This window comes from Pinus tabuliformis, chromosome 6 (assembly GCF_031772625.1).
Source record: "Pinus tabuliformis cultivar Carrire ecotype Pingquan chromosome 6, CPIR1, whole genome shotgun sequence".
NCBI lineage: Eukaryota > Viridiplantae > Streptophyta > Pinopsida > Pinales > Pinaceae > Pinus > Pinus tabuliformis.
Window position 1 is genome coordinate 696,863,487 of NC_142292.1, and position 24,977 is coordinate 696,888,463.

Below are 24,977 nucleotides of genomic sequence, written 5' to 3' on the forward strand. Positions count from 1 at the left end.
AGTATTTGTTGTAGAGATTGCTTATTTCCTGCAAAATTAGGGTTTATTGTTTGCAAGCTTTTATTTCAGTAGTTTGTTTACTTTCTTTACACAATAGAATATGTATGCTTTCACTTCACTGCAGTTAGAATAGTTTGCCTTATTTCAGTGCAATTAGTCTATTTTTTCTTGTTGTCTTTTATTTTCTTCACTTTCAGTTTTCTTGTAAGCATAGAATAGATTAGTCTTTATATAACTAGATTTCACCTTAGTACATCCACATAAATAAAAGTTAGCAAAAGGGAAGAGATAGTGCCCATTGCACATATAGTGTCATCCCCTCTTAAGTTTGTATGATCCTTGAGTTGACAATTAAAACTAAGACCCTTGGGAGTTGTAGCATTGTTGCTACAATATTCTAGGCCATCACTTTGTGGCATTGTTGCCAAGGAGGTGTCAAAGTATGTACATTCTTTTTCCTTAGTTGATCTGCTTTTCTTTTCATTTTATCTCCTGCAAAAAGAAATAAACATATTAGCATTTTCTTTTCAAAACAAACACAAACAAAAATATATTTCTTTTATGCCTCGAAAAAGGGACAGAATAAGAAATTTTTTACAAAAAACCCCCACTTCCTTTAGCAACGAACCTCTTTTTGTAGATTGTGAGCCTCCTTCCCTTTGCGCATGGATTATTAAGGCCTTTTTTAATGAGAAATCAAGGGTCTCTAAGGAGCTTGCAAAAGGAGAAAGACCTTCACAACCCACCAATACCATGGCTGAAAATAAACAAATATAATTCCATTAGAGAAACATAAAGAGAATCTCAAATGAAAAACATTAATCCATATGTCCTCCCACATGTTTGCGGTCTAATCATAGAATATCATGACACTTTCGTGTTTGAGTTTGATGTAGTATGCAGGACTTATGACTATGCAATTGATGATCAGAGGCTCAAATTGTTCCCTTCCACTCTTACGAATGCATCCCTTCAGTGGTTCATGAGCCTAAAGGGCACAACATCACTTCATGGGAGAAAATGCAACAAGATTTCAACAACAAGTATAAGGATTATTGCAGAGCGAAGGATACCATAGATGAGATATTCAAAATGGTCCAAGGAGTATATGATTCTATGGAAGATTTTGAGGAAAGATTTCAAAGTTATAGAAGGGTGCACAATTGCATTGTAGATCCATAATCCTTGAAGCTAGTCCCAGTACGAGGAGTCAGGGAAGAATTGATGGAGACACTCAACCTAATAGCCAATGGAGACATATATCAGCTCAGTTATGATGATATCAAAACAGTATTTAAAAATCATTCAATAATTTCTAGAAACAGAGGTAGAACAAACAAAAGTTCGATAATCATCCCCAAGTACTTAGATCCTGGGAACCCATTATTAGATGTGCACAGAAATGACATTGCAGTTCCAAACACCCTGATTGATCTAGGAGTCGCAATCATTGTCATGACCAAGGAAACCATACTCAAACTTAACCTCTATTATACCACAACCTATTGATAGATCAACTATAATACCTAAAGGTATCATGGAGGATGCAATGGTCTCCATTGATTCTAGGAAATACTCCATTGATTTCGTTGTCATAGATACCAAGTCCAAGTTCAATGGCTACCCACTCGTCTCGGGAAGGCCTTGATTAGCCACTATTGATGCATACATCAATTGTAGTGCTAGAACCATGACCATCTCTAATGGGCAATCAAGAAAATAGCTTGTATTATATTCAACAGCTCAACCTCTCGTTGAGGATGACTTTCAAAGATGGCTAGAGGAAGAAGAAGATAACTCTTGCCTCCCATCATCCTACCCCATGTGTATATTAGAAACCACCATTAGCAACAGGTTCATCGGTGAAGACAATTTGATTAATAAATTTATGCAAAACCAATACCTTGCTACCATGAGTATTAATGGCTTAAAATAAGATTCATCTATAGGGCAGCCTAGCTATTCTTAAGACAACTCATCGGAAAATTATTGCTTACTGATTCTATACAGAATAATGAAAACCATAGCAATCAACCCCTCTAAAACCCAAAAAATTAGATCCTTTCTCCCAACTAATCAAGAGGGCTAATTGCTCACTGTCTTCGAACAACATGTCGATGGATTTGCATGGGACTATAAAGAGATGAAGGGAGTACATCCTTTTGTATGCACTCACCATATATATATTAAGGAGGATCATACACTTGTTTGCCAACCATAAAGGAAAATGAACATTGCATTAAAATATATTGTGAAAGATGAATTGTAGAAATTATTGGATGTAGGATTTATCTATCTGATCTCGGATAGTGAATAGGTGTCTCCCCTAGTCATTGTCCCTAAGAAGAATGGAAAATGGAGAATATGTTTTGATTATAGAGAACTCAACAAACCCACTAGAAATGATCATTTCCCCTTTTCCTTTATTGACCAAGCTCTTGATGTCCTTGAAGTGAAAAAGTTATCATTTTTGGATAGGTTCAATGGGTACAACCAAATCCAGATCAACGCTAAAGATCAGGATAAAACCACCTTCACATGTACATGAGAAAATTATGCTTATAAATTTCTCAGATTTGGTCTATGCAATGCCCTTACCACCTTCCATAGGGTTGTGTTGAGTATTGTTGAAATGTGTAACTAGGTTTGGTCTTCATAATGTCTAATGTAACCATGATTTTATGTATTTGATGTAAAGAGGAAAAGAAATTTTATTATTATTATTTTTGTAGAATGGGTTTCATACTCAAGGTCAATTTTATTTGTAGGTCAAGCACACATTGAGTGCTTCTAGGGTTTGTTATAGATGCAAGGATTCTATTGAGTCATTGTTATATAGGTAAGACCCCATTGGGCATCTTGTATTATGTCAAGAGAAACTATTTGACTCAAAGTCACCCTCCAAGACAAGTCAGCTTGCATAAGAGAAGTTGACCTGCATGCAATGATAATTCGACCTCATGAACAGTGATTCGACCACCATGAAGAAGCCTATATATAAATAGCTTGACCTCATTTGTAAAATGCATCCAATCAAATCATAGAAATCAAAAAAGAGACTAAGAACAAGAGCGAAGAAGGAGGAGATTCCAAGGAAGAAGAATCGATTTTTTAAGGATCGTTTTGGGCTAAATTTTTCCCACATGTGCAAAGAGAATTAGGGCATCATCTTGCTGTAGGAAAGGCCGAATCGAAGTCATCACAAGGAGCCGAAGTGTGGGAGAAAAATCATCAAGAAAGGAAGTTGAGTTACCAAGGAAGAAGAATCACCTTGAGCCAGTTAAAAAAGGAGACGTAATTTACCATATTCCACCCACACGTGCGAGCTAGGGTTTCTGTAGTAGAGGCTGAAGTTGCAGTAAAAGAGTTGTTGGTCTGAAATTGATGTCAAAGAAGCAATTATAGCAATTGTGAAGCAAGGTTGACTAGAGTTGACTTTAGGAGGAACAAGTTCATCAAGAAGAGATTTGACTTGGTCTTGGAGGGGTCTTTGTCAAGAGTTGTAGGACTTGGAATTCATCTTCTGGACATTCTATAAGAAGAGACGAATTCTTGTGGGTTTTCCTCTCAAAAGGAAATGTTTTGGCCTTGGCTAGTAGCCTACATTTTGTGTCTTCTTGACTCATTTATCTTCATTGTTTGGTAGTTGTTTCAAGATAGAGAACACAATAATAATCAAGTGAAAGAAGAAGTTAATAACAAGTACCTCTATTTAAGTAAAAGAACATCACAAGCAGTTATCAAAGTAAGAAATTTCTAATCTAGTTGCCCCTAGATTTCTCAACATGGTATCAAATCTAAGGTGACAACATCAAGAAGAAGAGGTAGCTTGAAGATCATCCAATTGAGGAATGATACATAAGGGTCAATCAAAAGGACATCATCAAGGTGAAAGAAAAGGCATCAAGGAGGATTATCCATCACATCATAAGAATCACATCATCACAACTCTTGGAGAAAGAAGACATCAAAGGCCCTACCTCCATTCAAGAAGGACTTAACACATTTAAAGCATCTTGAAGTCTCCACATTCTACATCCAAAGGAAGAAAGAAGCATTGCCTTCGTCATCAAATGAATCATGGTAATCTCCTTCTCATTGAAGTAAGGATCTCATCTCAAGCATACTTGAGAAATACATCTCTTATCATATAGGAATGGAAGTATTGTCATATTTGAAGAAGGAAGACGTCATTAAGGAAACAATCATCATCAAGAAGACATCAATTTGAAGATATCAACTTCAAAGGAGCATCTTCACTTGACAAGTATTCTATATTTTTATGTCCCAATCTACAAACCAAATGACTTCATTCTGCAAGGAGAACAATAAATTGGTTGGGACCTCGAACTACCATGCATGGAAGAAGAGAATTGATTTAATTCTCATGGAGAATGAATTTATTGAATATGTTAAGGGCTCAATCACCAGAACATCTCAAGAGAAATCCCAAGCACTTTCAAAATACACGAAAGGAGAAATAAGGGCATAGAAATCCTCATAGAGTCAATTAAGGGTTCTCTCATCCCTTATGTAGCAATGTTGAAGACAGCGAAAGAGATCTATGACAAATTATTGCAGTTCCTTTCTGTAAGAACTACAGGTGAAATCATATCTTTAAGAACCGAACGATACAAGCTGAAGGTATCAAGGGAAGAAGGGATAGCTTCATATTTCATAAATGTATCTGAAATTAAAGGCTAACTACAAGAACTTGGAGAAGTAATGTTTGATCGACAGATGACCACCATTATGCTCAATGACCTACCTGATGAATGGGAGAATTTTGTATGAAGCATATATGGGAAGAAGGAAACCACTCTATTCAGCGATGTGTGGTCATTATGAAAATTTGAAGAATCTAAATTAAAAGTGAAGAACGATGTTGGATCAACTGAGCCAACTCAAGCATATGAAGCATCAACAAGGAAAAAGGAAAATTTGGGAGGTTTGAGCATCGAAAGAAGTTTCAAAAGAGAATTGATATGTCAAAGTTCCAATGCTATTAGTGTAATGAATATTGGAATTTCAAAAGGAATTGTCCTAAACTTAAGAAGGACAATAAGAAGAGAAGGAAAAGAAATGAAGCTCGTGCCACCGAAGAAGTGGAAGAACCAAAAAAGAAGTCAAAGAAGGAAGAAGTGATAGACCTCCACTACTAAAAGGTCTCTCGTGCATTTTCATGAACATTGAAGCTAAGTAAAAGTAGAAAGCATCACAAGTATGATAGGATGCATGACATCATCATAGAGGCATTAAAAGATGATTGAAGTACGATCCAATATGGTTGAAGCAATCATCATGATCGAAAGGAAATAGCTCATGACATCTACATTTGAAGCATATAAGGGTAATCAAATTAACATGTTGAGTGGTTGGAGAAAGTCATCTAGCAAGATAGAAGATAAAGAGATCATCATACCATTAAGGAAGAAGCATTTTCAGAATGAGGATCATCGAGATCCTCTATTGGAATCTTCAATAGAAGGTTCACCTCTACTTAGAAGAAGCAATTGTCTTGCAGAAAGTCTACATTCCACCTTGTGTAGGATCCACTGGTTAGAAGGATGAAGGTATGGTGACAAAGAAGGGTAGCATGTCAAGTTGGATGAAATACTTTCATCTTCGAGCAAGGAAATGAAGCTGCTAGAAGGAAGTCTAGATGACCAAAAGAAGGAAGAGGTATGTATATATTTAGATAAAGTCATGTCATGGTTACAAATAGAAAGGTTAAAATGCTCTATCTCATGAGCATGATTGAAGAAGAAAAAAGTCTTCCAATAAAATGATGCATGAAGGCATGTAGACAATGTGCCTTGAACTCTTATACATAATGACAAGAAAAAATGACTTCATGAAGAATATCGGGTGGTTGGCAAATATGGTTCTCGTAATGAAGGAACTGTGTATAGACGATCCTGAGAAAGAAATATGTGAAGAAAGGTGAAAGAAGAGTTCGTGAGACGATGCAACTACTAAGATAAGACAAGTTATCAACATCTGATAACTAGAAGGATTAACTATGACATCTCCATATAGAAAGATATGAAGACCTTGATGTTAATTTTTCTTAGGGTGACATTGTTCTTTGCTATGATAGTTGCATTTCATCATAAATACATTAAGTTCACCCCATATCATCATTACATTATTCAGATCTACACCATTATACATCAGCATATGCAATTACATAGAAAGAAACAACATCGCCATCATCATCATCAATGCAACGGAATATAAAAGGAACAATAGAAGAAAGCATGCAGACACATAGAGACACCAAAATTGGTTCGAGATCAGGGAAAACCCCACTATGGGGAAAACCCTTGCAAATATTCTTCTTAGATCAACATCAAATGATGCAACAAAAAGAGAGTACAGTGATTCATAACTTTATCTATGTAGCAATACAATAATGATATCTATGAAACAGATCTAACCATGCTAGGAATCATAATCCTCGTACTAATGATTGTAATGTGTTGCCACAAACTAATGTCAACTGTTGTATACTGTTGTCGTTGTGTTGAATACTGTTGAACACTGATGTCACTGTTTCAAATATTGTTGAGTACTGTTGTCACTGTCAATGAGCGCAATACATATGTTTGCAACGGAAACTAACAAATCAGATCTACAGATCTGTATAACAGTAGAGAGAAACCCACATCTACCTCATCACTAAAGCCAGTTGATCCCACAATGTCAAAACCCTATATCTGAATTGGATCGACCTCATCAACACTATCTATGAGGGACTGAAACTTCTGGGTCTCTCTCAAGAATACAGCATGTGAGTGAATGTGATTGTAAAGTCCCTCCCAAGAGGTCTTTATGTGTGCGACTCTATCACTGAATTGCAAAGAACCAAAGTTGCTCCCTAACCGAGCTGTGCGAGCGACCGAAAAACCAAAGTTGCAACATTGCTAAGTTGTGCAAGCGACCGAGATGACAAGGTTGCTCCTAGGGCTACCTGGTACGAGCAACCAGGGACTAGAACCTTTTGATCTGCCTCTGAACTCAAAGTCACTCCCATAAGCCTCTGTGCCAGCATCCAAGGGTTTATAGTCGCTCTCATAGGCTTGTGCGCCAACGACCAAGGACTAGAATACCCTGTTTTGTGCCAGCGACCGAGATCCAAAAGACCCTAACCTAGACCAAACATTTCGCCTATAATTTCAGACCCTTGAGCGAACTCCTTCCGTCGAACTTGTGCAAACCAAGAAAAAAGAGAAGAGAAGATGTGTCCAAATGATCTTGAGGTCTCTTCTATTTATAGGCTTTTCTGAGGGGTCACTTGGGGTTAAGACTAACCCAAGCAGTTACTCATGTGGTTAGGGTCGACCCATTCCATAATACATTTATGAATAAAATAATTCATAACTCAACTTCCACTTAATCAAATTGAGTGATCTTTAGGTCGATTTTTGTCCTCTCAAAACGAGGAATCTAATGCAATCATTATCTTCGTTAGTTGAGTTACCCAAGGTGGAATTTTACCGCAGTTGCAAAAATTAACACTCCCTCTCACCTAGGGAGAATTCCACTTGCCAATATCTGTCCATCAAACAATATGCCATTCTAGAATCTTCGAGTGTCATCATGTATCATCACGGATCTTTGTGATGCAGTCGTCGTGCCATGTCCATCTTATGAGTCTCATCATCACAAATCATCATTGTACATCTCAATTTATCCTTTTCTTATTCCTGCTTATCTCTTGATTGTTCTTGCTCGTATGTTGAACATTCTTGGATCTAGAAGAAGAAGAATTTGTTACGGAAGGGGATCTAAAGCTTCCACCCTCTATCCATCAGGTTGCTATCTGGAATCTCTACTAGTAGGTTGTTACCCGGAATATCATCATCAATCGTCATCGGAGAACATATCATCAAAGAGCATGTATCAACCTGGAAGCAATAGCTTCCACCCATACCGAGCAATAAGATAACTCATCACATAGGGGAGTGCACCCTCAACCCTGGAATTTCATCGGGGAGCTTACCCTCTACCCGGAATCATATCAGGTTATCTCAACCCATCCTATTGCCTACCAATTTTCCTATCAACAACCCGAAATATTCATGTGGTAGAACACCTGCATCATAATCGACTTGGGTTGTACAGCCCAAGTACACTCTCAACTAGTTGGCCAAAACGAGGAGCAGTATTCCCATCAAGATGGCATGCTTGAGGGTATGATGCCAACTGGGGTATACTCTGCAAAGAACAACAGAGGAAAAGCATTCTCCGAACCTATAAAGATAAGGGAGCATCATTCTTCAACCCTGGGTAATAAATAGGGTAATGCCCTATTGTCTAGAGTTCCCTCAACCCCAAGAGCCCTCTATCTCAATTCCTCACCCTGGGAGCTCAAGCAGGGTAGGAAGAGTTTGCTTTGTGTCCTCGATCAGCGTTGCTCTCATCATCAACTTGTCTCAATAGCAGATGTTTCATATTCATGTAGAACGTTAAATCAAATACCATGTAAAATCATATGAATCACAAAAGGATACCATAATTATCCTCCCTCTTACAAAGGTGTCAACCACAAGCCTAAGCTTGTTTTGAACAGCAGCATTGTCTCAATATATGAGTATCTCAGCCCCAACTTTAAATATGGAACTTACTGCCCAATCAGATCATCAAAATGTATCCATGGTATCCATGTCATATCCAGATCATGCTCTCTAAGGAGCTTTCATATCCTGCCTCACAGCTAACCATGCTAACAACATCACGATCAACCTCGGTCATGCTATGGACCTCTCATCCAAGATATCATGGTAGATCACATACTAAAACAGTATCCAAATATGCTTATCAACAATAATCTCAAATATCAACAATACGTCTATGCAAATGCATATCATAGGAGAAATATCTCATTCTCAAAATATAATACCTCATGCAGATATTTCAAAGCATGCTCGGTGGCTACTTTATGTGAGTGAAGAAACTCACTCATGAACTCATTAAGGTTCTATGCACATCATACATATACAAATGGATGTTCAAAACGGAACATCAATGCTTCAACTGTCGGATGCCATGTCAAGTTCAACAACATCTTGAACATCAAATCAAAGTATCCAAGGATTTTCATTTTCATTATTCAAAATAAATAGCTTTGCAATATGGAATTTATTTCCCAAACTCTGAAAATCAATTCATCATGCCATGATACATTATTTCAGGCTTCATAATCCATCTCCCTCTGATTAGATCATCAGGGGCTCATCACCTGTCACAAGTAGATCATCAGTGCATAAAACCAAAACCAAAACCATAATCAATATCAAAGCCATAACTTGGAACTCATCATCCTGACTTCATCAGATAACTGTCAAATCTAGACATACCTGGATTGCAATGCTCTAAGCATAATGCCTTGCTGGGCCAACATAGTCATAACTCAATGTTTTACCATCAACAATAACGTCAACTCATCATCATTATCATAGTATTAATACTTTCAACCAGGAGACAGGTCTAGCTCATATCAAATCATGACTTCATCATGCCAACAAGTCATGCATTATCAATCCGAACTTTATCAGGTGATTCTCATAAACATAATATAAGTCATCTTTCCACTAGGTGCAAATGCATACAACAAGGATGGGTCATGCAGGTTCCATTTTTCATGCCAAACCACAACTATCATTATTTCAACCGTTGTGTTAAGAATAAAGAGGTCAATCTCCAAATAAGTCATCATGCCCACATAGTATCGATATCAAGGCAAATCAGCAGTTGAAAAATCAAATCATTGGGCATCAGGTCAAGTCCAAATTGCTATTGTAGAGAGATCTATAGTCAAAGCTCATCTCAATCATCAATTCAAACTTATTGTCAAGCATCATGACAAAACAATTTTCATATATACCAGTAATGTCAAATCATGCCAACCTCTTGTAGCACAAACATAGTACCATATCTATATGTATGTCTTGGTCACCTGCAAACACAAGTTCAGTCTGCATGTTCAAGTTATGGCGAACATTCAACCTTTCTCCAACTAGCAGGTCTTGTTGTTATCTGCAATACATCTATGGTACTGACATATTCCAAGTGACCATGTGATTTCATGCACAATACTTCATTATATGATCAACAATTTAACTCAACAACTTCATAAATCAGTTAACATTGGCAAAATATGTATGTCAGGGACATCTTCATTCAGAGTTCAAACAACTTCAGAAAGTTGTAGATAATGATCAACAACGGTCAAACCTCTGGTAACTCCCTTCAAGTTAGCATGAGAGCGACTTGCGTTGGCATGCGAGCGTCCAGGGATGAGATCTCCTAGATTTGTGACTACGACCGAAGCAGAAACCCTAATTTATGTATGGGCTTCATATCTAAGACTCTATTGCAAATGAATACCGTCAGATGCACATAAATCATACTTCAGCAACATAGAATACAAATAGTAATAAGGGTAAGAATCTTGAGAAGCGATTCTCCCTCTAACTGGGGATCTGCATCATTCATCTTCATTCATGTAAGCAACCCATCTTGACTTGAGTCATGCAACAACAGATCTATTAGATCATAAACATATGGTTATCAACATCATGAGATCAATCTTTCATCAAAGGTTAGACTTAAAGCAGAAGATAGATCTCAAAGATTATGAACGCAATAACACTTTCTATCAAGTCAGTCGATCAAGTTACCGTATCCAATTTAACCATATGCCATCAAGACAAGACCACATGTAATAAGAGATCTGGAATATCAATCTTACACTTATACCTATCACATGCACTTCATGACCAATGAGATCAGATTAGGTCATTCAATAAAGATTTATCAAAACAACACGAGTGTCAATCGCTCTTTCCATATGCTTTCATCATGCTTTTCACAAGCATTACCAATAGACTCATGTATAGGAGTCAATGAACTATCCTTCTATATGAAATCCATCATGACAAGTACCAAGAGTATCATTTTCTAGAGCCAAGGTGCTAACCTTCTTTAAAGGATCAAAATATCCAACAGATAGGTCATAGATGTTAGCCAAACATCGTGTATCAATGTATCAACATTAGATAGCTTCGTAGAATTCAATAAGATCAAAAAAATGTTCAACACCGGGTGCATCTTTTCATCATAGGAAGCATAGAGCCAAGTCACTTTAATATGCATGTATGAGCTATTAAAGAAAGAGGCATTCTCATCATACCCTGTGGCTTACCGAGCCAATAGTTGAAACACAACCTACCATGCATACCTTTTGGTGTTCAAATACCTGAGCACCTACTCCTTAGACATAGGCCACTTGAAGCACTTTGTCACATTTTCATCAAGTACCTCTTTATCTCTTTCCAGATCTACATCTCAAAATGATCCTCAAGAAGGATCTACTCATCATATATCATCAAGGAGGTTAGAAACATCCATATACTCAAATACATATGCGACAAGTATAAGCAATAAACAGCCCCAAGGGATAGCTCAAATGGTCGAGTTCCCGTTGCTAAGCACTTTCCCAGTTGGGAGGTCACAGGGTCAAATCTCCTCGACGCCCTCGGGGTTAGGCCTGTTATGGCCGACGGGCAGATCCCTTCGGGTGGAACTGCCCCGCTTCTCTACCGTGGATGTAGCGGCCACTTAGTGACCGTGAACCACAGCTTAAAAAAAAGTATAAGCAATAAACATAATCATCATATCCATAAGTTTATCAAGTAAGAAGCATCATAAGTAAATCAATACTTATCTTCAATGAGAGGTGATCCTCTCCCTCTTGAACCAATCTTCAAGAGCCATCAATGTCCATGGTCCATACACGAATGTTGCCTTCAAGTATCCAACTAGATTTGCTAAGAATTATCCCATCCAGGACTTCATCAAATCTCCCACAAGTGCTTGAGCATCTTCGCATGGATCATGCTAGAGTTTCAAACGTCAAATCTCAAGACTTTGCCATAAACCAAGGCTTTCTCTCCAACCCTAACCTCATATAATCCATAAAACCCTAATTATCAAGATACCTAGGGTTTTCTTCAAACCCTAGAATGCTTTTAGGTCTCCACCATCGTCTTCTTACTTCCATCAATGGTGTCATCATCGAGGTGATCTCCATGGCTTTTCTTCAACCTAGCTCCGATACCATGTTAATTTTTATTAAGGCGACATTGTTCTTTGCTATGATAGTTGCATTTTATTATAAATACATTAAGTTCACCCCATATCATCAATACATTATTCAGATCTACCCCATTATACATCGGCATATGCAATAACATATAAAGAAACAACATCACCTTCATCATCAATGCAGGGGAATATAAAAGTAACAATAGAAAAAAGCATGCACACACATAGCGATACCGAGATTGGTCTGAGACCAAGGAAAAACCCACTATGGGGAAAACCCTTGCAAATCTTATTCTTCTTAGATCAGCATCAAATGATGCAGCAATAAAAGAGTACAGTGATCCATAACTTTATCTATGCAGTAATACAATAATGATATCTATGAAACAGATCTAATCATGCTAGGAATCAGAATCCTCATATTGATCGTTGTAATGTGCTCTCACAAACTGATGTCAATTGTTGTATACTATTGTTACGTACACTCAAGAAATCTATTGGACAAGCAAATTCACACCGCTTATAGCCTGCGCAGTCTTATGTTCTTGAAGCAGAAGCAATTTGCTTAGCTTTACATCCTTCCCAAGGCAGACCGATAAGAATATAGCAAGGAGGGAATCCTAACTAAGCCACATGCTTCATTACTAGGTCTGTGTGCTCGGGACTACCTATGTGCTTGGATAATTTGCGCCTGAATCTCGATTTGAAGCATCTTTCTCGGGGATTCCACTATGCCGAGCTACACCAGGGGACTATGCAATCGGGAGGGACGACCATATGTATATGTGCTTTACTTAAGGGCTACCTCAGATAACCTCACAAACTGATGTCAATTGTTGTATATTATTGTCGTTGTGTCGAATATTGTTGAACATTGATGTCACTATGTCGAATACTACTAAGTATTATTGTCACTGTCAATGAGCCCAATACATATGTATGCAACGGAAACTAACAAAACAAATATGTACAACAGTAGACAGAAACCTGGATCTACCTGATCACTGAAGCTAGTTGATCCCACGATGTCAAAACCCTAGATCTGAACAGGTTCGCCCTCATCAACACTATCTGTGAGCGACTGAAACTTTTGGGTTGCTCTCAAGAATATAGTATGTGAGCGACTGTGATTGCAAAGTCGCTCCCAGGAGGTCTTTATGCGTGCGACTCTAATACTGAACTGCAAAGACCCAAAGTTTCTCCCTAACCGAGTTGTACGAGCAACCGAAAAACAAAAGTTGCAACATTGTTGAGTTGTGTAAGCGACCGAGAAGACAAGGTTGTTCCCAGGGCTACCCGGTGCAAGCGACCAAGGACTGGAACCTTTTGATCTGTCTCTGAACTCAGAGTCACTCCCATAAGCCTTTATGCCTCCAAGGGTCTATAGTTGCTCTCATATGCTTGTGTGCGAACAATCAGGACCAAAATGCCATGTTTTGTGCTAGTGACTGAGATCTAGAAGACCCTAACCCAGAACAAACCTTTTGCCTGTATTTTCAGACCCTTGAGTGAACTCCTTTCATCGAACCTGTGTGAACCAAGACAAAAGAGAAGAGAAGATGTGTCCAAATGATCTTGAGGTCTCTTCTATTTATAGGCTTTCCTGAGGGGTCACTTGGGGTTAAGATTGACGCACACAGTTACTCATGTGGTTAGGGCCGACCATTCCATAATACATGTATGAATAAAATAATTCATAACTCAACTTTCGCTTAACTAAATTGGCTGATCTTTAGGTCGATTTTGGTCCTCTTGAAAAGAGGAATCTAATGCAATCATTATCTTGGTCATTTGAGTTGTCTAAGGTGGAATTTTACCGTAGTTTCAAAAATTATCGCACCCTCTCAACTAGGGAGGATTCCACCTGCCAATATTTGTCCATCGAACAATATGTCATTTTGGAACCTTCAAGTGTCATCACGTATCATCATGGATCTACTTTGTCATGTGGTTGTCGTGCCATGTCCATCTCATGAGTGAGTTTTAAAAAAAACATTCTTGACCCTATCGTAAGTTTTTAAAAATCCTAAGTGCCCTCTTATAGGAGAGGTGTGCAATTCCAAAAGAACCTTTTATTTGAGTTGGGAGTTCTTACATGGTATAAGAAATTGATGTACCAAGGTGAATCATTTTTCCAGAGAAATGTATCAAATGCATTGGGATCTCGTTGCAACTTTTGAATGAGTGTCGCCACATCTTTGTCATTCTTCCATTCATCCCTTGCTTCAGTTATCCAATTAGGTTGGATAATAGAAATGGCATGGAACAATGCCTCCACATCCTTATTCTTTCTTGAGAGTGCATCTACAACAACTTTTTACTTCCCTTTTTCTAGATGATTTCAAAGTCATAACCCAACATCTTTGTGACCGATTTTTGGTGCTCTCCTAAAAATAATATTTGTTCCAAGGAGTATTTAACACTGTCATAATCTGTGTTTACGTTGAAGTTCCATCCCATTAGGTAAGGGCACCATTACTTTAGGGCACGTAGTATTGCCAGCATTTCCTTCTCATAAATAGGATTGTGTAAATTCTCTCTTTATTGAACAACTATCAAAGGAAATGGGGATATTAAAACAACACCAATGTCGTTTCCCAAGGCATCACATTCCACAATAATGGTTTTTGTGAAATCTAGTGTAGTTAAGATTAGAGCTCAACTGATCCGGATTTAAACAAGAACGCAACAAATAACAGAGACAACCATAAGCACAGAGATGCAGCGGAAATAATACTTTATTTCATTAATGTAAAATACTAAAATATGCTTACAAATAATAATGGAAATAAACCAGCTAGGGCTATGGTAGCTTATCTCTAAGAAAAGATGTGGTGGCTACATGCCTCTGAACTTTTTTACAATGAGGCTTGAAGGCCTATTTATTGTTGAGAAACAACGGAAAACCCTAAACATCCAAAAACCTAACCCTAGAAGATGAAACGCCAAATTGTGGGCCTTGTTTGGGTAAATTGATACATCAATTTCCTGGAGTCGTAACTTTGGCATATGATCTCCATTTGACGCACACAATATCTCATTAGAAAGATCTATCCAAGAACTACAACTTTGGGAAGTGCAACATCAGTCCATGGACCTATGTTGCTCCCAATTTTCCCAAAAACGTCGTTTAGGGCCTCAAAACGGCTCCGGAAGTTCAGGACCCGAAAAACTACTAAAAATAGTTAATTGTGCTACAATTAAGGAAACTGAAAAGTTGAAAGAAACAATGGTGGGGGTCCAAGTGGACTTGGCAGGTGGCCACCAATATCCACCTGGATCATTCCTCCCCCCTTAGGAAGCAATGGTCCCCATTGCGTTGAATTCCTCCATGAGATGAAGAAACTTCTGCAGAACTTGGTCCCTGGTGAGCCACTTGCCCTGGTGAAGGAGTTGGCCTGCTTTGACAACTCGATACAGTTGGATATTCTGTTGGCGAGTGTGCTTGATCTATGTGTCCATGATCCGATTAGTTGCAGCTTGTTCCATGCAATCTAGATTTAACTCTGTGGGTGTGAGTTGTTCTGCAATGTCGATGTGTCTAGTAATGGTGGGAAGTATGGCCGAAGCCAGTCCACATTGAACATTGGGTGCAGGCCAACGAATGGGGGAATGTTGAGCTTAAATGCATTGTCTCCCACAGCCTTGGTAATGGTGTAAGGACCATATCGTAGTGATCTCAGTTTCTGATAGCTCCGATAAGGCGTTCCTTTTGCAAATGCAAGCAAACTTTATCGCCACCTGAAAGTTGTGTGGCACCCGATGTTGATCATGTCGTTGCTTGTACTTGGCATTTGATTTCTCCATAACGTCATGGACTTGTTGGCGAATATATTGGATGTGCTCAATGAAGTTGGTTGCCTTATCTGTTTCGGACTAGACATGAGCCGAATCTACATGAGTAGCTGCAAATGGCATGGCCACATCAATGGGACATAGTGGCTGGAATCCCAAGCCCACCTAAAAAGGGCTATGGCCAGTCGAGTTGTGAAGAGCTCGGTTGTAGTTGTGCTGAACATAGGGGAGACTCTCGTCCCATGTGCGTGGATGCTTTGAGTTGTATATGCGCAGAATGTTTACAATCATCATGTTGACAACCTCTATCTGGCCATCAGTTTGAGGATGGAAGGTTGTGGACTTAGTGAGTTTGGTGTCTAGCATCGACCAGAGATTGGACCAAAATGTGTTGAGGAACCTGTTGTCCCGATCTGAGATGATAGACTGTGGGATCCCAAAGTGTACCCACACTCGTTCAAAGAAGATTTTAGCAGTGGCTTTTGCTGTGATATTCTTCTTGCAGGGCGCCATAATGGCCATCTTCGAAAACCTATCGACAACCACAAAAACACAGTGGTTTCCATGCTTAGTAGAAGGAAGCCCTGACATGTACTCCATGGAGATGGATTCCCAGGGTCGACTAGGGGTAGGTAGCGAGGTATAGAGGCCTTGCTTCTTGATGGTTGGTTTGGCAATGGCACAAGTAATGCATGATCTGATGTACTTCCCGACATCCTATCGAAAATTCGACCAATAGAAATACTTTTGCAGTACTATCACTATTTTCTCGACCCCGAAATGCCCAACATCCCAACTGTAGTGTGCTTCCCAAATCATCTTGGCATGCTTGCTTGAAGGAACACAAAGGTGACCCAAGTGGCATAACAGAGTATCCTCGAGGTGAAAATCTGGAACATGCTGACCCTCCAAGAGTGTCTGGTATGTGTGGCCGAATTCTGGGTCGCTTTTGTAGAGAAGTGGCCAATCAGAAGTCTCGTGCCCACAAGGGTTGAGCACGGTGGTTAACACCATGATCGGCGGTCCACTGAGGCAACATGCAACATTATTGGTGTTGCCCTTCTTATACTTGATATTCAAATGAAATTGTTGCCGGTATGTGGACCACTTCTGATGTTGATCATTCTGCAATTGCCCTTGGGTCTGTATGAACTGCAGGGGTCGGTGGTTTGTGTGGATGACCGTTTCCTTCCCCAAAATGTAATGCTTCCATTGTCAACAAGGCTGCACAATGGAATACATCTCTTTGTCATAAGTGGGATACTTCTGGCCTATGTCTGAAAGTGTCTCACTATGATATGCCACTAGATGCCCGTGTTGAGTAAGGACTACCCCAATAGCATAATCAGATGCATTTGTCTCGACTTCGAATGGTTGTTGCAAATCTGGTAATGCGAGCACTGGTGCCGTGCAGAGGCGATCTTTCAACTCTGTGAATGCCTTCTGTTGAGATTCAGACCAAAAGAATTTTGCTTTCGCTCCTCCCTTGGTGTCTTGACTCAAGGGCCAAGTGATATGAGAAAATCCCAACACGAACCTGTGGTAGAAGTTGGCAAGACCTAGGAAGCTGCAGAGCTCTGTCAGAGTGGTTGGAGATGGCCAATCCCAAATGACTTGGATCTTGGCTAAATCCACATGCACCCCCTGTTCATCGATAATGTATCCCAAACACTGAACCTGGGTCATGCCAAAAGTGCATTTCTCCAAATTCGCACATAACTTGTGTTGCCACAGTGTTTGGAGAACCTGTCGGATGTGGTGGAGTTGCTCTTCCCAACTCTGGCTGAAGATCAGGATGTCATCCAAGTATACCACTACAAATGAGTTGGTGAATAGCCGCAAAATGTCATCCATTAGCCTCATGAAGGTTTCAAGAGCATTCGTCAATCCGAAAGGCATAACCAACCATTCGAAAAGGCCCTCCTTGGCTTTGAAGGTAGTCTTCCACACATCAGAGGGTTCGATTGATACCTGGTGATATCTTGACTTCAACTCGATCTTGCTGAAATATTTTGCCCCTTCAGTTGGTCCAGGAGGTCATTAATCCGCGAGATCGGGTACCTATTACGGACAGTGATCTTGTTCAGCGCCCGATAGTCAATACAGAGTCTCCAAGTCCCATCCTTCTTTTGTACCAACACAATCGGGCTCCCACAGGGCGATGAACTCGGACGGATGTGACCTTTCTACAGTAGCCCCTGAATCTGCCTCTTAATTTCATCGCTCTCCAGAACGGAGCGCCGATAGATTGGTCCATTAAGCGACGACACACCTGGGGTCAAATCAATGGAGTGCTTGACCTTACAGTGCAGAGGAACCCCTGCTGGGAGGTGAAGATGTCCTCGTACTCCTCCGTGACCTTGTCCATCTGTAATTGTCGTGCGGAGGGGCCCTGTCTGGAGGTCGTGGCCACCATCTTCTTCTTTCCTTGAGGGCGTATCATCTGGAAAACAAATTTCCCGGTTTTGGAAATGAGCTTATTGCATTGTTTTGCAGTAACCAAAGAGATGGCAGTAGGCGGTGCTACCTCCAGTATCCTGTACAACTTATTTCCCAATGTAACAATGACAACACGGGGTCTTGATTCATACACAACATGTCGCTTCCACAAGTATGGTTGTCCTAATAAGACATCACAAACATCAAGGGGAGAAATGTCACACAATAACTCATCCGCGAAGGCCTTGACGTTGTATGGAAGGTGACACAGCTAGCTCACGCGAAGATCTCGTCCTTGGTAAAGCCAACCAATGGTGTACGATTGTGGATGTGTTATGGTCGATAAGCCCAACCGCTTCACGACCTCTACCGAAATGAGGTTCTTTTGGCTCCCGCTATCGACAATGAATTGTAGCGGGGAGCCCTTTACCCACATTTGGGAGTGGAAGAGACACTCCTCCTCCTCTAGATCTTCGGGTTCCTCCTTCTGTATCTTCGTGGTGGCAACGGTGGCGTTGGGCTCCGCATCAATATGCTTCCCTCTATCATTCCCCTTGTCGGGTTCTGACTCAAAGTCGGAACATGCATCTAATTCTGAAACCTTTAGCTCGACCACCAGTGACTGCTTGGCCCGACACTCACTTGTGTTATGAGTGGAGCTCTTATGGAACTCACACCACTTTCCCGTGTCCTTTTTCGGCTTCACGGTGTTGTTCTTTACTTGTAGCTTTGGCGGGTTGTCTTAGGTCGTCCCGCCTTCGCTTTGTCCTTTGTTCTACAATTTGAGGGCACTTTTCCCTTGCTTCGGATTCGCAAATCCAAAGTCTCGCTTCTTCTATTTAAAATTTTGCTAGACCTTGACGGCATATCAGTATGTCGTGTCGAGTGAGGAGATGTTCACAAATTCTATTTCTCACTGGATGTGCGTGTGCAGGCAGCCACAGTATTTGAGTACCAAATGTTGCTCCAAATCCTTGATACTCAACTTTGTGCGAAAAGTATGGAAAATATTAGTAAACTCCAGTAGGTCTTGGTCCCTTCCCTACCGTAGCGTGGTCCGCTTCCGACAGGGTAGTATTGCTCCTTAATGGCATCCCGAAATGAATCCCAAGTGGGTGCCGCTGAAAATAATGAGCCTGTGCTTTCATCCTTTAGCTCGCAGTAGGTTTCCCACCAATCCTTGACGTGGGGGGACTGCTTTGAGAAGAGTGAAAATAATCTTTTCCTGACTGGAAAAATCATGAACAGAAAAATAACCCTCTAGTAGATTTAACCATTTATCGATGACATTTGCATCTATCTGACCCTCGAATATGGGTATTTCAAAATTAACTTGTACCTTAAACGGTGTGGCGTTTCTAGAGTAGCTATTGGAAGCCGATGTGTCACCCATGGGTAGCCGTTGAAGGATCTGGGCAAAGTTGTCCATCATCGCGTTCCTTTATCGCTCGAGGGCTTCTTCGGGCAAGATTTTGATAGGATCTCTTGCCCCCTCGTATTTCTTTTCATCCGCCATGGGAGGTCGTCAGGATTTGCGAAACTGGTCTTGTAAAGGTTCGACCAGTTCAAGTCTAACTCCTTATATCTCGACCTCGTTCGGGACATGCAAATAAAAACAAATAAAAAAACAGACCGCTCTGATACCACTGATCCAGATTTAAACAGGAATGCAACAAATTACAGAGATAGCCATAAACACAGAGATGCAGCGGAAATAATACTTCATTTCATTAATGTAAAAATACTGAAATATGCTTACAAATAACAATTGAAGTAAACCAGCTAGGGCTATGGTAGCTTATCTCTAAGAAGAGATGTGGTGGCTACATGCCTTGAACTTTGTTACAATGAGGTTAGAAGGCTTATTTATTGTTGAAAAACAATGGAAAACCCTAAACATCCAAAAAACTAACCCTAGAAGATGAAACGCCTGTCGGCCTCGTTCGGGTAAATTGGTACATCAACTTCCCAGGGTCGTAACTTTGGCATATGATCTTCGTTTGACGCGCACAATATCTCATTAAAAAGATCTATCCGAAAACTACAACTTTGGGAAGATCTATGGACCCATGTTGCTCCCAATTTTCCCAAAAAACATCGTTTAGGGCATCAAAACAGCTCCGGAAGTTCAGGACTCGAAAAACTGCTAAAAATAGTCAATTGTGCTACAATTAAGGAAACTGAAACGCTGAAAGAAACAATGGTGGGGGTCCGAGTGGACTTGGCAAGTGGCCACCAATATCCACCTAGATCATCAACATATTGCCTCTTTAAGAGTTCAAGGCCTTAGTTGCTTCTATAGTCCAAAAAAATCCATCTTTCTTCAGTAATGTTGTTAGAGGTGTTGTTATTTGCCCATAATTCTTAACAAACTTGTGATAATATCATGTCAACCTGAGAAATCCTCGAAGATGCCTTAATGTTATGGGAAATTTTCAATCCTTGACAACGTTAATTTTGTTAGGGCCTATTTTAACACCATCATGAGATACAATATCACCCAAATATTCCACCTCTTGTACCTCAAAGAAAAATTTGGAGGGTTTTGCATACAATTGTTAACATCTTGAACATTATCTTTCAAAGACGTTGTAGATTAGTATATCATCAAAAAATACTAACACAAATTTTCTAAGAAAGGGTTTGAAAGTGGGATTCATCAATCCTTGAAATGTGAAAGGTGCATTAGTAAGGCCAAAAGGCATGACCAAAAATTCATAATGACCTTCATAAATTTTGAATGTTATTTTCGGGATGTCTTCTTTCTTCCTTCTAATTTGATGATATCCTGAATGAAGATCCAGCTTGGTGAAGTAAATTGCACCATGTGATTCATTCAACAATTCATCAATGATGAGAATGGGAAATGTATCTTTGATATTGATCTTGTTGAGCTCTTTATAATTCAAACACATACGCCAAGATTCGTCACTTTTGTGCAGCAATACTACTGGAGAAGAAAAAGAACTTTGGTTAGGTTGAATTACACTAGCCTCTAGCATTTTTGCAACCATACATTCAATTCCACTCTTCTGCACATAAGGATATTTGTAAGGTTTGATGTTTCGATAAACACTTCCTGGAATCAAGTGAATAACATGATCATGATCATGAATAAGTCATAAGTGAATGGCATTAGATCCCACTCTAATGTGAAATGTTTCAATATCCACCAAAGTTAGCTCCCTAAAAGGAAATTGCTTATATACTTTAAGTATTGACAATAGAGATTTGAAAATTAAACACAACGGGAAGGAGATACGGATTGTGACATCCCATAAGTTGGATGAGGTTGCAAGGCTCTCAAACTCCTTGAGTAAAGGGAATATTTTTAAGGGGTAGTGTAAGGCTAGATCCAAGAGAACTGGGACTAGAGGGCATGGATTGAGGAATCACATCAATGACAACCCCCTAAATGCCAAGATGAGATTGACCAAAAACGATTTGAGTTGTGAGGAGGTAAATTGAGATACAAACACTTCGGTTAATTTAGGTTGGCACACAATATCTTATGTTCAACTAAGTTAGGTAAGTAGTTGATCATGTGCACTGAGGAGTAGAGATGAGGAATGAAGTGCATTATGTTCTAACAAGTTCAATAGGACACATGTCTTGAGAAGGTGGTAAGTTAGAGCCATTATTCGAGAATGGAGACACATATATCAAATGTTGCATGTGGTGTTGAGGTCATCACTAAAATAGCATTTAACCAAAATGGTGAGCTACAAGTTAAGCATGAGGACCTCAAGAAAAGTTAAGGACGTAAGGGAACTGCCAATCGACCTCTTATATGTGACATGTGGAATGTTTGGATTTGCTTAACCTAGTATGTATTATGTCATATCTACAAAAACACTTACCCATGCAGTGTTCATAGCATATACATATAATCCTAAAGAAGGAACTCCTTGACGATAGTTTGGGTGAAGCTCAACTTGGACGACAAGGAACCATTCCACTTGGGAGAGAAAATCACAAGAGACTTTCACTAAAAGGAAAGATTAGATCATTTTCCCTTTGAAAAAGAAACATTGACAACAAAGCAACAAGAATAGCCCTTTGTTATGAAGGAAAGCGATGAAAACGACTACCCTATTTTAGTCATCAAAAAGTGGATAACTTCAAGGTATTAAGATCTAAGAATACCCAAAATAAGATGAAGAGATAAGAGGATTACATCACAACTAGGAGGCCAACCAACATGAAGAAAATCACCCACGAGAATATGACCAACCTTCTTCCAAAAAATACTAGTAGATACACTCAATAAGGGTGGAATCGCCACTCCATTTCAAGAACAAGGAAAAGAGAGTAAAGAAGGGGAACTAGCAAATATTAGGCTTGTTACTTAGTTATATATGGGCACAAGTCATTGATTTACCTTAGACTAAAGTTTTGTTTCAACCTCAAGAGACTTGGCAAGTAGTTAGAAACAAAATTATTATTAATAATAATAATAATCGAACATTTATTTTCAATTTTTCTCTTCAGCTTCCTACTTAGCCTAAGCTACAAAAGTTGGAAATTAAATAGCTAAGTATAAAAGTGAACCTTTTAATTTCCCCTTCCCCAGTTCACAAACAATACAAAGTATGCAATGATATTTAATTCCTAATTTCATCTAGTGTCAAGCAACACAAAAAGAAGAGATGGATGGATTACCTCCATAGGTGGATGAAACCCCTCTAACTAGGTGAGATATAAATTACCAAACCTACTTTTATCTTTGAGAAAGAAAAGCAAACAGCAAATAGTCAAATAAAAAAAGGTTACACCCGCTTCAATATTTGTAATTGTTGTAAACTCCATAAGCAAGGAAGTGATGGAGAGAAAAAACTCAAGTTTGATGAAAGAGTATCAAGTTTGATGAAAGAGTATGTGTTAAACCTAAAAATTAATGTACAAGAGCTAAGTTAGAAAGCCTTTTAGCTACCTTGCATTGAGCAAAGTTAGAAAATCAAATAGAGGGAACACATTTATATATAATCAAATGTTCAATGGTATAAAATTGCTAATATGTAAATAAGGGGATCATTAATCCCTTTTCCTTGCTCAAAATGCAACTTTTGACTATCAAATTGCAAAGGTTGGACAACAAATTGCAAAGGTATCCTAGCAAAAAAGTGGATCTCGATATCACTAGTTAATGAGCAAACAACAAATACACACATCTTCAATCCATCACTTATAATCATGATACTTTGAAAATCTCTCCTTCAAGCCAAATGAGTAGCTCACAAGTTGCCTTTGTTTGCCTCTTCACCTTTCCCCAATCTCACGAAACTACTTCAATGTATCCAAAAAATATACCATCATCGCCTTTGCAACTTTTTCTTCTTGAAAAACGATTTCTAACTAATAACTCTATCTCCTTTTTGGACAATGCCCTTGTGACCTTGTTTTTATAGACACTCCTTAGATTTAATGAAAGGTTTAAAAAAAGTATCTCTATAAAAAGGCCAAAACCAAAAGTAGTATGAGAGACAATAACAATGCAAAAAAAATAAGCAGCATTAATCAAATTTGACAAATAAATAATGCTCAACTATGAAAGGAGGGAGATGCCCATAATCACAAAAGGAGTTTTCTAGTCACGTGGAGAATAATTATGATCCATCATAAATGTAAAACTAGGAAAAACGACCAATTCAATTAGATAAAGCCCCAAATTGTAGTGCATCGCTAAAAGTGACCAATACACTAAACATTGCAAAAGTGATCAACAATAAAGAAAAACGAGATGAGAGCAAATGGGAATGAAGGAGAAACCCTAATATAGATATGATGTCAATTAAATGGGGCATCCAAAGTAAGTGGAACACTCTAAAATCAAGTAGCATAAGAAAGGAAGAGTTCGACAAATGATTGCACCATATAGTTGCATTTAGGTATCATTTGTATTGTCCCAAGGCAATTTGTGCACTAATAGCGCAAACTTCAGTGTAGAAACCCCCTTTTACAATATATCTAATGCACAAGACAACATGTGTATAGACATGAATCTCCTCTACTATAAAGACAAGATTACATAAGCATGATGTAACCTACCACTAAGTCAACATAACCATTACTAATATACTAATAATAAATCAAGGTTACAACCTTAACATAACACCCCACTTTAAAAAAGTTGTCCCCACAAAGTTCATAATTGAAAGTGTATCTTCATTAGGAGGCATAGTCTTCCACTTGATTAACAGCTACACATTGGTTTTATTCCAAAGAGATAAAGAAAGTTAATCTATAACTATTTTTGGTTTAAGAATCAATGTAGGCTTCTTCAACTAATTCCATAGATAACTTCTCCCAAAACCCTTGTGAAGCGAGATACATGAAAAACCTTGTGTATAATAATGTGGAAAATTCAATTCATAGGCCACTTCAATATTGCAAATAGTATTGTAGGGATTATAAGTTTCTAATTCTTCTTTTAATTTGATAGTAGGTTGTTATACAATTGTTGTCTCAAAAATACTTAATCATCCTCCTCAAATAGTATTCACTTCAACGTTGATCTACTTGCTTCTTCCATGCTTTGTGTCATTTAAAGGTTTCCTTTAAAAATTTCCAGAGTTTCTTTAGTCTTTTCCATATGTGAGTTTACTACATGTACTTTGGATAAGTCCCAAAAG

General features: G+C 38.9%; 1 protein-coding gene across 1 annotated transcript in view; it reads right to left on the reverse strand.

Moving 5' to 3' along the window:
• Window positions 1–231: 231 nt before the first annotated feature.
• Window positions 232–24,977, reverse strand: part of LOC149260566 (uncharacterized) — a 70,738-nt gene continuing 45,992 nt past the window's right edge. Inside the window, exons 3-4 of the mRNA XM_089420860.1 lie at window positions 629–757; window positions 232–492 (exon numbers count right to left, since the gene is read on the reverse strand). Coding sequence (XP_089276986.1) covers window positions 398–492; window positions 629–757 — 224 coding nt within the window. The 3' untranslated portion in view covers window positions 232–397. The remainder of the gene's footprint in view (window positions 493–628; window positions 758–24,977) is intronic.